The following is a 14,026-nucleotide window of genomic DNA, read 5'->3' as shown; positions in this document are numbered from 1 at the left end:
GCTTCCCTTGCAACTATGGTTGTTCATGAGAATCTTTTCCATAAGTTAAAAGCCATTTATATTTCCTCCTCTGTTCTTTTGGCCTTGTTTTTATATCCTACTAGGAAGTAAGACAGAACTTTTAATTAAGGTTTTTGACCGCTTTTAGTTTACTTTAAAAAAAAACAACTGTAAAATATGCAGTCTGATGACTGTCAGTGGTAGGTACTGCTCTCAACACTACGTATCAATGGACTGTGACTATGGGTGGCTTGTAGTCTACATAAAACAATGTAGCACTGTATTGCTACATCTGCTTTGATTACAAAGCCATAATTACATTTAAATAGTTTTGGCTAGTGATCATTGACTTTTGAAAGCCAATATGATGCCTATTCTGAAAGGAACTGTATGAAAGGCCTCTTTAGTTTTCATCGCTGAACAAACATTGCCAAAATCTTTTTGCAACATGCATTATACCATGATTGCTACCAGGCATAGCCTGGGTCTATAACTTTTTACTTTATTAAGGAGACATTTCAATTTGATTTTCCAGTGAATTTTACATATGGACATTAGAATGAACATGAGCATATAAAATTGATTTTCTTGTTTAAGAGTCTTTTATACACATATCAGTTCAAAATACTGTTCACTATAACCTGCCACAGCCAGGACACTTTCTTCTTTCTTTATTTTTTAAGTCACTTTTCCCATAGGTAGCAAGGAAGTGCCACCGGGAGAAAAGAGTTGTAGCCCTTTGGCAAAGAGTAAAAAATGTTAAACATTAAAAAAACACCCAAAAACAAAAAAATCCCCCAGCAGCTGAGCACTATGAGTGAGCGAAACTTACACAAAGGTAAATCATGAAAGGGTTCGGTCGTACAGCAGCTGGCACAGCAGCAGCTGCAGGGTCGCCGGGGATGCGGGCTGGCAGGGCCTTCCCTGTGATCACTGTTTATGAAAGACTAGGACCCTTCCCTGAAGATTCACTCTCTCTCCTCTGTATTACTTTCTGCCTGACTCTGACTTTCAAATTCTTTTTGCTTTTGCAGGAAATCAAGACATTGTATTCTACAGGGCGTGGCTTTTAAATGGTCTATTGATGTATTTCCATGGTTATGGAATGTCCTCCTCTATTATTTATATATATATTAATCTAGAATCAGTTGTAATGAACAATCCAGAAAATGTGTTGAGTGGTTCCTATAGTAAGTGTTGGAAGGATTCCCTGCTTAGTTATATTTTAGCGAACAACTATTTCAGAAAATGTTTTAACTGCAAGCTACCCTGGCAGTAATTTATCTAAACTGTGCATCCCTTCTTGAATTGTAAATCTTACTTAATTTGGGTAATTAAAGGAACCAATTTGTTATTGTATGAGCTTTTGCCTTGTTTTTTAAGTTTGGAAACCAAGAAGTCCTTTGCCTATGATGATTCATCTGGTGGCCTGAGCAGGCTTTTAAAGTAAAGGTTTGTGTCTCTTGAACTTTCTAAGTTGGATTTGTTAAAAAAGACCCAGGAGCAGGCACTACTTACTAAAGTAGCAAAAGGATTTGGACATTCACTAAAAAAACATTTTTTTTAGCCCACATTGGAGGAGCAAATGGTGCAAATGAAAACAGACACACAATGAATAGAATGAAAATGATTTCTGTGTTTATGTTTGTCAGCAACATAGTTATTTACAAATTATCCATATGAAAATGTAAAAAAGCATATTACATCTTCACATGCCATCTGTATTAACTGAATAAAGCTTAGTGGCTTATTTGCAAATCTGTAGTTAATTGGTACATAGACATTTTGTGCATTAAAAAAGAAATGTACATAATTTAAAATAAATTACACAATTTATAAAATAATATTAACAAAAACTTCTTAGACAGCTGCCTCCTTATTTAAACAAAATAAATATTCATGTAATTAAATTAACCAAAAACACAGTTAGGGGATTATAATTTATAGAAAGACATATTGCAAATTTAATAAAGTTATATTTTACAGTGACAGATACTGATCTCTTCAAATCTCTGTGCTAGAATTATGCAGGAAAAAGTACCAGAAAGGGAATTTTAATATTTGCTTTTAATAAATCAATACAAATAGATTCCTGAAAAATGTTAAGAAAAGTTCATTGAAGGGTCGAAGTAGGTGATATAGAAACTATTGCTTTGAAAAAAAAATCTACAAAGCACAAGACTGACACCCAATTATATATCTAAATAGTTTTTTGATTGCTGAAAACATGATGCCCACAAATTAAAAGTCTTCATATTTTGGCCATTTTAAGGTCTAGCTTGGTAGAAGCATGAAACATAAAACTATAAAAGTAACTATCCCTTTAGGATTTAATTTACTTATTTAAGAATGTTGACATACCCATTTTTCAGTGTCCCTGCTAGGTACAGAATGATCACATCACACATCCTTTTGATAAAGATGAATTAATGTCTGCTAGGCCCGCACTCCTGGCTCAGACCCGAAGGCCTGCCTTGCCGTCCCAGAGCTGAGGCAGCCAGGGGGGCAGGGAGCCACCTCAGCTCTCACATCTAAACGTCACCCAGGAGCGGTCACTCTGTTGCAAGATTCCTCATTTGTTCCTGGACCGCTCTCCTTCCCATACCCTCAGTCTTAGAGGGGAAACACAACAAGGAACACATCTGAGTTTGACAATATTGTTACATCTAGTGAGATGTCAGATCATTTGGGAATGATCCCTGCAAACTGATTCAGACCCCAGATCAGCCTAAGAATGGGCTCCCCCTTGTATGTGGAGAGGTACTGGGCTGCACTAGATTGAGTATAGGAATTGACATTTTTACAGAAAAGTTTTCTTTTCTCTCTCTCTCTTTCTTTGCATGTCATCTGCATCCTTCTTCTTTACTCAGGTCTTTGACCATTACATTCTGTAAAACTCAACATATGGGAAGGAAATATAGGTGTTCACCTCTTATTTCTTCTTATTTAAAATGTGGGCATGTTTAGTAGAAGTTGTTTGCTGTAGATAAGAGAGCAGAGCAGAAAGAGACCAGGCACATAAGGAACTTGTTTCCTGCAAGAAGTTGTAAATAAGGGACTTTACAGGAATTTAGAGGAGTTCCGATTAAGCCCTAATGACCTCTGCTACCTGCCTGCGGGTGGAGGAGAGGCGCACTAAAAGCCTAACAGCAAGGCCTGAGACATGGACGTTATATAAGGAGAGATACTAACCACATTGAAAAACAGATCTAGAGTAAAGGGCGATGTAAGTGCTATGTGTTCCGTTGAGCATTTTTTCCTTCTTTTGAATATCTTAGGTACATATGTATACAAAAGCCTTACTAATCTTTTACAGTGACTAGCAGAGTGTCTTACCTGTGATAACTCAATAAATATTTGCCTTGTTATAAGCAATTTGTGCTTTGTTGTAAGTAATTAAGAACATGCTTTCATGTACTCCTTTTCAAGTTAGCTTAATGCTACACTGCAGTGTCCTCAAAAAGGCTTTGAAATAAGGATTATGGTCAAGACCCTAGATAAGGTATTGATGAGATGAGCAAATCAACCCCTTTCAAGAGAGATCAGTTCTGTGTGGTTCACATTGAAACAGTCCAACAAAATAGTATAATACTGTGTTAGCATCCTCTCTCCCCCCTCCCCCCTCTCTTTCTCTCTGTTGTTAAACCAAGCAGACCTTCATACTTATACAACAGTAGTTCTACATCTTTTTGGGGTCAGACCATTTTGGTAAGGCAAAAGTGTCCATAGACAAATTATTACTATATTCCTCTCCTGAATTCTTAAAAAATGAACAGGAGGAATAAGGTTCTGATGAAATTTCAGTAAGGTATTTAACTCATTATTGACTCATGCCAGGAACAAAAATAAGGCCATTTTCATGTTATAAACATGAATACAGTAACTTTCATTCATCCAAAATAGCCAGCTAGCTACATTTCCCTCCTTCCAGCCTTTCTAACAAGGGGCCATCCAGTATTTATTTATCTAATAATGAACTTCCAATATGCTCCCTAGTGCTAGGTCACAATAAAACTAGTCTTCTGTACATAACATTGTATTGTAATGTGTATTCCACTTTTGAATGAAATCATCTTGTGTTTTCATAACATTTTATAATTTTTTAAAAAAGATTTTTTGATTTTTATAGAGAGAGGAAGGGTTAGGGAGAGAGAGAGAAAAACACACCGATGTGAGAGCGAAACATCAATTGGCTGCCTCCTGCACGCCCCTCACTGGGGATCTAGCCTGCAAACCCGGGCATATGCCCTGACTGGGAATCAAACTGGCAACCTTTCAGTACACAGGATGACTCCCAACCAACTGGGCCACACTTGCCAGGGCAAAACATTTTATAATTTTGATCAGTTAATTAATTTAATTCTGATAATAAAGGTAGGATGATGCTGATCTTTTTTCTGAATTAATGAAATTTTACAGAATTATAAGCATAGCTTTAGTAGCAACAATATTTTATTCAATTATTTCAAAGTTATTAGGTGTTGCACTCATATCATAAGGCTGTTAGCTGAATTTTTCAAGTAACTGCAATAGATTCTCAACTATTTTGGACAAATGGAATTCATTTTATTCAAAGAAATCAATGATCTGGAAGTCTCCTGAGTGCATATATCACAGTTTTAGAGTAACAATATTATTTTTGTCTTCCTCTTCAATAAGACAAATGAAATGGAATTGGTTGTTATGTTTTTCCTTATTTAATTTTCCTTGGTTATTTAATCTTCCTGACTACTTGTTTGTTTTGAAATTACTTACCTTGCCTAATACAATGAATATTAAATAACAAATTAATGTTTAACACATTTAAATCTTATTGAAATATGTAGAAATCTGTTCATTTGGGGGACAATAATATTCTTATCTGATGTCTTCTATAATTTTGCAAATTCTTCAATGAACAGCAGGGGGAGTTCAAACTCTAGTATGAAGGTAAATACCTTCTAGTTCAAGCCACTTTCACAGCAACACAGCTAAGTTTCAGATAAAAATAGCTGTTACACTATTTTTAAAAGACCTGACACCCTAATACCCTTCCCCTTCCCAAAGGTTGTTGCAGTAAAATGGTATTGCTTTTTAAGTGGCACCTTTTGAATTTTCTTTTCATATGAAAGAAGTCTGCCAAGTTAGATATTATTTCACTGTGCCATTTCCAAGCCTATAGCTGTAAAACATATAGTTACTTCCAACTCAGTGATAAGTGTAATGACTGTTTTCAGCTTTGAAACTAAACTCTGATTTCAGTCTGAGGGTAAATGAATAAAAACCAGAAATGACACAGTGGAGAGTTAGCTTTGAAAAAACTTCTAGATTAGTGGTCAGCAAACCACAACCTGCAAGTGTGGCCTGCTGACTGTTGTTTTTAAAGAAACTGCACTGACAGACATGCATGCTCCTTCTTTTATGTACTGTGTACTCTTTATGGCTGTGTTCTCCCAATGGCAGAATTGAGAAGTTGTAGCATAGACCCGGCTGAGAATATCTCCATTCTGGCTCTTTACAGAGTAAGTTTGCCAACCTTGGTCTAGATATTTAATGAAGCCCTGGACAAAATACCGACCCTTTTCTTTCCTAAAATTTTAGATTTTGAAATCATAAATTAAAAAGACCACTTCAGATTTTACCAGCAAGAATGACAAAACTATGGATTTCAAAACACATTTGGTCTGAAACTAGGAAAACAAATTGGGAGGAAAAAAAATCCACACACAATCTTGATTTCTTTCAGGTACAAAAATCACCAATACATTATGTTCTCCATCTGCTCAAAATTAAAAAGACAACCAGCTCCTTTTTTTCTTTTCTTTTCTTTTTTTAACAAAGATAAGAAATATAAAAATCTAGTCATAAACAGCCTTCAAAGTACAATTAAAAACCAACTAGAGCAGTGGTTCTCAACCTTGGCTGCACATGAGAATCACCTGGGAATCTTTTTAAAATCCTGATTTCTGGGCCTCATCCTCCGGAAATTCTGTTTCTTTGTTACTAATGTTGTGTCCCCACCCCATAACAAAGAAACAGAATTTCCGGAGGATGAGGCCCAGAAATCAGGATTTAAAAAAAATTCCCAGGTGATTCTCATGTGCAGCCAAGGTTGAGAACCACTGAACTAGAGGGATTCATCTTTTGGAGGATTAATGAGTTCAGGATTTAAACACTTAAATTACCGCCACGTTGTCGATTTCACAATGGCTGCAATGATGAGGAAGAGTGTACACAGCAGGTTTAATAGCCAATTCCATCCTGTCGCCATCCAAAATGATCTTTGCTCTCTTCAGGATACAGGAAGTTGTAAATGTCTCCATGACACTCAGCATAGTTGTCTCCATCCCATATGAAAAGAGGCAGTTTCTATGGCAATACTGGTTAAGTGCCTATCATGCTGCACTAATATAGTGCAAAAATGTGCCTTCCGTTTAGCAAAATAAGATGCAGGCAACCAGTTTGAATTTTGGGGAAAGTAGAAACTTACTGTATTAACACAAGCAAATTAGTTTTCCAGACAATAACCACTATAAAATACTGAACTTGAGGACTCTTCTAAGATACTAGTACATGTCCAGCATTCATACTTTGGAGAAAGACAGGAATTAAGTCTTATAAAAAGTCTTTGCCTCTGAAATGCAGGTCAATAAAAGCTACCATCGATGCTGAATTTACTCAATGGGTTTTCTGCTCAGCTTAGAGCATTAAAATGGCTTATTACCAGGCATATAATCTGACATAGTAATATGTATTATTCAATTGAGTGCACATGATGTTATGCTTGCCTATGGTATTGTAGAGATCTTGGCATAAACTCTTCATGCTAAAATGTTACTGTGAGTGAACACTGCGGACAGAGGCTTGTGTCGGCATTCCCAATGGCCACTTCCGCCACCATGTTTTAGAGATGAAAATACTTGGCCAGTTGGTAGGTTTCATGAACGATCACACAGACTCTCAGAAGGCGGCATGTATTCAACTCAGTCCCCTAGACCTCTCAGGGATGATGGCTCCTGTGTAAGTGGTATCGTCTTGATGTCTCCAATGGCACTGGGATTTTCTCTCTTTTCTTAATGACGCTCTTTTGAAAAGGTACAATGGGCTTTACTCCACACAGTTGGAATAGCTCTGTGGCCTCTACTGCAGAGTCAGAACGCTGAAACTGGTTGTGCTGGGATAAGTTATACTTTACATGTCTGCGTCTCCATCATAGGCTAAGGTTAAAGGTTTCAGTCGGTTGTTTTGCCTTCTTTGGGGTTTCTTTGGCTTTTTGCTGTTAAAAAAAATCATTAAAATTGGGAGAAAAAAATCAGTCTTCTATTGTAAATGTTGCTGTTTTAAATGAAAAAAAGTTTGAAACTTATTGATCAACCTAAATTACTTAATTGCCTACATTGCCTAAATTCAAACTTAACATTTGATTTTTTGGTATCTTTTGAATAAACTCGAAACAGAACCCTTCAAATATGTTAGTATCCTGTAAAAGATTAATTATCCAAATGGAATTCCTCTAGTACTAACAACAGACATCACAGTGTAATCATTTATATTTGGCCAGAAGCCTTTATAAATAATACAGAATTTATAAATAATGCAAGATAGTTAAATAAGTTCAGGTACTACCATAATGTCTTCCTCCAGAATTAATTCAATATAAACATCTACTGTTCACCATCAGCATATTCTCTTGCATAACCAAGAAGAACGTACTTGAGAAGATGGCCTGGAGCATTTTCAGAAACTAAATGACTCAGATTTAGTAGCTTTTAGACTATCTAAGACTAAAGTCATGTTTATGTAGAACTTCAAATGAACGCTAAGTAAATGTGGAATACTTATTTGAGACATTAGTTTGCCATTCCTCTGTTATGGTTAATTGAACGTGTTTTCTCTAAAAGAGAAATATTATTTTTCCTCTTAGATGTTGAAATATTTAAACACTCACCAAGCTAGATAAATCATGGAGACAATAAAGATGAGTAACACAAATGCCCCAGCCGCTACACCGTAAACCCAGGTCTTTAGTCTCCCATCTAAGAAGAATGAATATTAATCATTAATTCATATTAGTCTGGCATGTAGATGACAATCTTTAACTATGACCAATGGGCCAGTCATATATGACCAAGTCCTTTCAAAACTCAAAGTGAATTATTGCTTAGGCACAATTAATGATTAATGCAAAGCTGCTATTATGACTTAGATGTTCCTTCATTAAAGATAGAATATCAATGAAAATTGAATTAAAAGGCAATAAATAATATTTTCAATTTGAGTTCAGATTTCAAGTTACCATGTCTAAATTTCTGCTGCTTCTTATCTGAATTTTACTTCAAATACAATATGTGCATAATGCTGCATAAACATTTTCTTCTGATTTTCATTCTATTTTGAGATTGCGCTCATGAGAAAAGAAAAATAATGCAATTTCAAAGAAGTCCCACAAATTAGAGTTGATGCAGACAGGTATTTGTACATAAACTTTGTCATTTTTACACTTTTTCCAGATAAACTGAAAATGAATATATTTAACAATTTGGGGAAGTAATAACCTTTATCTAGTTTACACTTAGAGTCTTTTAGCGCTGATTTGACAATATCATTTGCAAAAATAACCAAGTTTTATTAACATATAAAATGATCTCTAAATAACTTCTACCTTTTCTATTATAGACATTCCCTACTGTTTGAAAGTTCATGGTACACTTGCTTTTATAGAAAGATCTTTTATTATCACCTGCATTTGATAACTGAAGGAAATTCGAAGATGATTTCCTCTTTTATGAAAAAAGGCGAAAGGCAGCAGTAGGGTTCAGTTAGTTCTGCAGTGAGTGTTACAGAGGCAGCTTGCCCTCCAGGCAGCGAAAGGCCCACTAAGCTCCCTCCCTGGGAACCACGCCCAGCATCTCAGCATCAAGCTGCCTGAGCTTTGAACTGTGTGAGCATCTGTGCTTTATCTTGATTACTTTGTGCATCTGTTAGCAAGATGTGTCCTAAGGCTGAGAGAGCTCATACGGCTGTTAGGCTTACCGTAAAACTGGACATAATTAAGCATATTTGGTATAAATTAGTGGGTGATTTTCTGGGTCTGAGGCAGCTCACTTATTCCATGTAATTGAGTGGTAATTGCCTCTATATGCCACTTTGGCTTAAGAAAAGTTTCAAAGGAACTCTCTCCTTTTGGATAGCCCGGGAATCTGCATATAGAATCAGACTTTTCTCGTTTGGTTTTCTGGTCTCATTCTGTTTGAACTTCTCAGTTTTATGTTCTGAACAAACTTCAAGCATAAGACACTTCATGACTTTGCCAACTTAATTTGGTCCTCACATCAGCATATATATTCTGTTGCATACATGCAATTAGACCTATACTAGTGTTACATTATAGACTGGGCAAAGAAACTCTGGCTTAGTCCATGTTTGAATGGCATTGAAAGCAAACCAATACTGTGAAATTTTTTAAAATTTCATTTGCTGGAAATAAGTTCATATTTTAAATATCCTTTCCTGTCAATTCTAAATATTTAAAAACATGTAAGCCTGGGTGTGAAATACAAAGAGCGGTGCCACTGCTGGGTTCATCTGCCCCAAGTGTTCTTCAATAAATATTATTTGGGTTTTTCAAAAACCAAGAACTGAGTCTAAATGTACATTTATAGTATATTAAAATGTTTACTTTAGGGAAACTCCATATTAAACTAAGTGTGGCATTAATGCTATTCTCCCTTTTTAAAAGTTTGGATGTGAGGAGATCTGCTTGGACTCTGAGTCAAGGTCAAGATGGCTAATGGCCACTTGCTGGTCCACCATCTTGAACACTGAGAGTTTCCATGTTTACACAGACAAGTCAGGTTTGCAAAATGAAGTGTTTTTTTTCCAACTAAAAGCCTAATAAGGTCGGGAGACTGTGGTTAAATGTAAAATACTTCAAAAAAAATCCCAATAGTGATTCTCCAGTAAGGGAAAGTGTTTTGACTTAATGCATTAAAAACAGAGATGTGTTAGTCATGCAAATTTCTTTCTACTTTTTCATGTTTCTGACAGAGTTTAAAAGTAGTCTATGCCTGGCTTTGCCTGGAGATTTCCTTTGGTCATGAACTAGTGAGCCCTCCTGGTGTGAGAAAAAGTAGCATGATCTTAGCTACCACCCTCACCCTCAGTGTATTTCTAGGGATAAGTGTGTGGTTGAACCCACTGGTGAGAGAAAGTGTACAGAGTAGGAAGAGCATTTCATTGGGCCTTCAAGCCTTTCCCTGCATTAGCTTCAAGCCCATTACTAGACACATTAAGAGCTGTCTAATATGACAAGGGGTCTGGTCAGTCTCCAAGATGGTCCATCTAGACTGGAAGGCTCCATCCTTGCCCTCGTATATTTGGTGCTAGTATAGATTCTGAGCTTTTGTGCCAACACTAAGGCCTCACAGAAATTGGTCTGGCTACCGAGTGTCTCCCCACCCCTTGGCATGGAACCACATTACTAATGTTCCTATTTTGAGTTCAAATTATTACTTCTCTGTGCTCCAATGAAAAGTTCTTGAATGTCTTTATGGTTTTATTTGTAGTGAATGATAACAGGCTTTTTCCCTCCTAATTAATATTTTCCTTGTTAGATTTCTTTGCTCAATCTGAAAATAATTATACTTGCAAGTTTAGGACTGAGATTGAATAATCTCAATCCTAAATTTGTGTGTTTTTTTTCTCAGAAGAAAGTGATTTCATTTCTCCGAACTTGGAGCATGAGTGCTTTTTTCATAATGATAGCAAAAATATCAAAGATTCTATGGCAGCATTAGAACAAATGAGTTTCGGTGAGATAATAAATAGCTCCAATGAAAACGCTAGCTGATTTTTTACTCATTTGGCGTTGGTTAAATGTATCATTAAAGAATTCTACATCAAGGCCGTCTAGTCACTTCACCTGGCCCCAGTGGCTGTAGAAACCAGGTCCTGCCCCGTCCTTCCGGGTTCCTGGAGGGCTGGGTTGGGTGGACTGCCCGGCTGGTTTTCACATCTCCTCTTTTGTCCTCCACGGTGGGAATCGCCACCACGGGGATGAGTGTGCACTGCTCCAGTGTCCCGTTAGAAGACAGGACTTCCGTGTACCCTTCTTCACAACTGCATGTCCTCGTCTGCGGGAGAGCAAGATTTCTACTGAGCATGCAGGCGAGTTTGGGAGCCTAACAGACCCGACTTGAAGAGAAGGCTTTAATGAAATACTGTTTTGGGAATTTGCTACATGCAATTTCTGTCTTCATTACATTAAAAAACAGAACACACTTTTTGTACCGCACACAAGGTTATCCTAACAGTAGAAGCAAGTGCATCCAGAATTGTTTATATTGATAAAAGAGGTTCCAAACTAGAATTTTTATGCCTCAAGACATGCCTTTTGTAAAGGGAAATGACTGCACAAGAGGCAGTGGGGTGACAAATGATGAGGCTGGCCTGTCTACCCTAATGAACTCACACATACCTCGCTACAGTACGAGTGGGGTTGACTACACGGTGGGTGACAAGACCTGTCAGCATCGGGCTGGCGAACCACCAAGCAGCCCCCTGCAGAACAGAAAACCACATTTTGACAAGGAGTAATTCTTGCGATAATAAGAACACACTGTTGCTATAGGCTTGTCTTTGAACCCTAACCCATGCTGGGACTCCCACAGGTTTTCCTGAGAAATACTTGGTTAACCTTGACCACTGTATTTAGGAACTCGAGGTGCTCTTTACTCAGAGGAGACGGCCTTGTGCCGGGCGCAGAGCAGGTGTTCCACATGCACTTGCTGAACAGGCGATTTGATAGTTGCTGCCTTGAAAACCCTGACTGCACACGGGCGATTCCCGTCATTATTCCTGAGGCCACGTCCAGCACTAAAAAGCAGATTGAATTTTCCCTTAAAGTTAAAATTCTTTCTTGGTTAATTCAAGGAAATAGTTTTCATATCTCTTTAATTTATGGTCTACCACATGAATGCACTTTTTATAATGTGCATTTCTTTTTCAAAAAAATCACATTCAGAATTTGGGGGGGACAGGAAAGAAAACAAATATAGCTACTAAGTGTGTGCTTGCACTGCTGTTTCAACTTGACCCTGCAGCTCTCTATTGATTCCTCTTCCTTTTCCTCCTCTTCCAGCATAGTATCATGTGTGCCTACGTTGTTATATCAAGATGGGGAGAGATGCCATAAAGTGACATGGAAGGAACTCACAGTCTCAAACCATTCTTGTACAATGTAACAGAATTTTAGCAAAGCAAAGTTTTTCCTTTATTTACAGAATCAATGATCCTGTGGCATTTCTCAGAGTGACTATTTCTAATTCTCAATATTATAAATTAAATATTCATAGAAACAATGTTATGAAAGCAGTTAGTCATTGCAAGGCAGTTGCAGTTAAATGGCCACATGGAAGTGACATCATTAAACACATACAGAAAAAGAAAAACAACAGCCTGCGTTTCTTATAAGGATAACTATTCTTAACATTAAAGCGATCCATGCAGGTAGGTAAAATACTTTACATGATTATCTACTTCTCATAGAGAATCTCATTTCTCCTAAAAGATGGAAAAGGAATGCATATAAAGTTTATCACAAATCACTTATACATTGGCTTTTTGGTATCAAACAGTAGTAAGAAATAAAAATAGTGTATAGTATACTGCATTAAAAATAAATTGAAAATATGATTTCTACAGGTATGTCTTTTAAAATTTGACTTACCATGGCATTGGGGAATGGCCCCAATTTCAGGGGGACAATAGATTTTAACATGCAGAAGCAAAGGCAGACAAGTATCATTTGCATCCTTATTTGGGAAACAAAACACATTGAAAACTAATAGGACCCTCTGGGGAAGCTATAAAATTATTTTTGAAAAGTTTAAAGGAGAATGTAGATATTCATTTCCAACTGCTGAGCTGAGTGGACCGCCTACCATGCTTCCGGTTCAGAAAGGCCCCACTTCCCCTTCTCTTAGATGTGAGGTTGGAACAGATTTTTCTCGCAGAAAATAACACTCAGAGAGCAAAGGGTTTCCTGGAAGGTCTCTTTTCTTGGTCCCGCATGTGTCCACTGGGAGTTGCTATTATCAAGGGTTTCTTGACACAGATTTCTCATACATAAAATCTTATCTTCACAAGAATACAATTTGACATCCTGCTCCCACTTTCAAAGGGAGGAAATGAGTAATTAGGTTTCAATAAATCCAGGTAATTTAAAATTCAATATAAAAATTAATGCTTTCCAAAAAGCACATTGATCCCTGCGCCTGTTATCTTACTGGATATATTACAGCTAAATTTATAAATGGATAGACTCAGAGGCACCCAAATGCACATTACTTTTCTCCCTGCCAGAGGGTCAAAACAATGGCAGTAAGTCAGCAGGTCACCCTGAACAGATAACTGTCAGTACTCATGCTACTGCTATGCTATGGAGATTCCTGTAAATTAAATCTATAAAAATAAATTAAGAAGAGACAATAGATCTTTGGGTTCATGTGCTTGAGGTTGAGGTTCTAGTTCCAACCTTGGTTTCTTTCTAAGAGATTTGCAGAGTGCCTCACCTCATTAAATATCAGGAGCCAAGTTTTTTTCCCCTCTTCAAAGGAATCCTTGGGATCCCGTGCCTTTACTGGGCTCAGATAAGGAAACTTTTAAGCATTGCAGACTGGAGTAGTTCTTTGGGGTAAATTTGGGTATGAAGGACACATAAAAGTTCTGCACTTGGATTTCTTCTTCGGATGTATAATTATTTTTGTGTGGGGACAGACTGGGTGAGTGTTCAGATACTCTGAGCTGGAGATTTACCAATAGGTTTTCCCTATCCTATCTAATAATAGACAAACATGGTAATTGACCGTACCTTTGCTACACCTCCCATTGGCTAATCAGTGTGATATGCAAATTAACCGCCAACAAAGACGGAGGCTAATTTGCATAATGCAGGCAGAATGGGCCAGCGCGAGCTGCCATCCGGGTCCCCGTGTGCCGCCTAAGCCCCACCCCCAGCCGGGACCCCCATGTGTGGCCCTGGGCGGCA

At 37.4% G+C, this 14,026-nt stretch overlaps 1 protein-coding gene across 1 annotated transcript in view; it reads right to left on the bottom strand.

Annotated features, from left to right (window-relative positions):
• Positions 1–6,060: 6,060 nt before the first annotated feature.
• The window catches only part of THSD7A (thrombospondin, type I, domain containing 7A), a 209,454-nt gene continuing 201,488 nt past the window's right edge, over positions 6,061–14,026 (bottom strand). Inside the window, exons 25-28 of the mRNA XM_014547652.1 lie at positions 11,456–11,538; positions 10,901–11,111; positions 7,928–8,015; positions 6,061–7,255 (exon numbers count right to left, since the gene is read on the bottom strand). Coding sequence (XP_014403138.1) covers positions 7,171–7,255; positions 7,928–8,015; positions 10,901–11,111; positions 11,456–11,538 — 467 coding nt within the window. The 3' untranslated portion in view covers positions 6,061–7,170. The remainder of the gene's footprint in view (positions 7,256–7,927; positions 8,016–10,900; positions 11,112–11,455; positions 11,539–14,026) is intronic.

This window comes from Myotis brandtii, unplaced genomic scaffold, assembly GCF_000412655.1.
Source record: "Myotis brandtii unplaced genomic scaffold, ASM41265v1 scaffold48, whole genome shotgun sequence".
Lineage (NCBI taxonomy): Eukaryota > Metazoa > Chordata > Mammalia > Chiroptera > Vespertilionidae > Myotis > Myotis brandtii.
The sequence above is the reverse complement of the archived record's forward strand: the minus strand, read 5'-3'. Positions and strand labels throughout refer to the sequence as shown.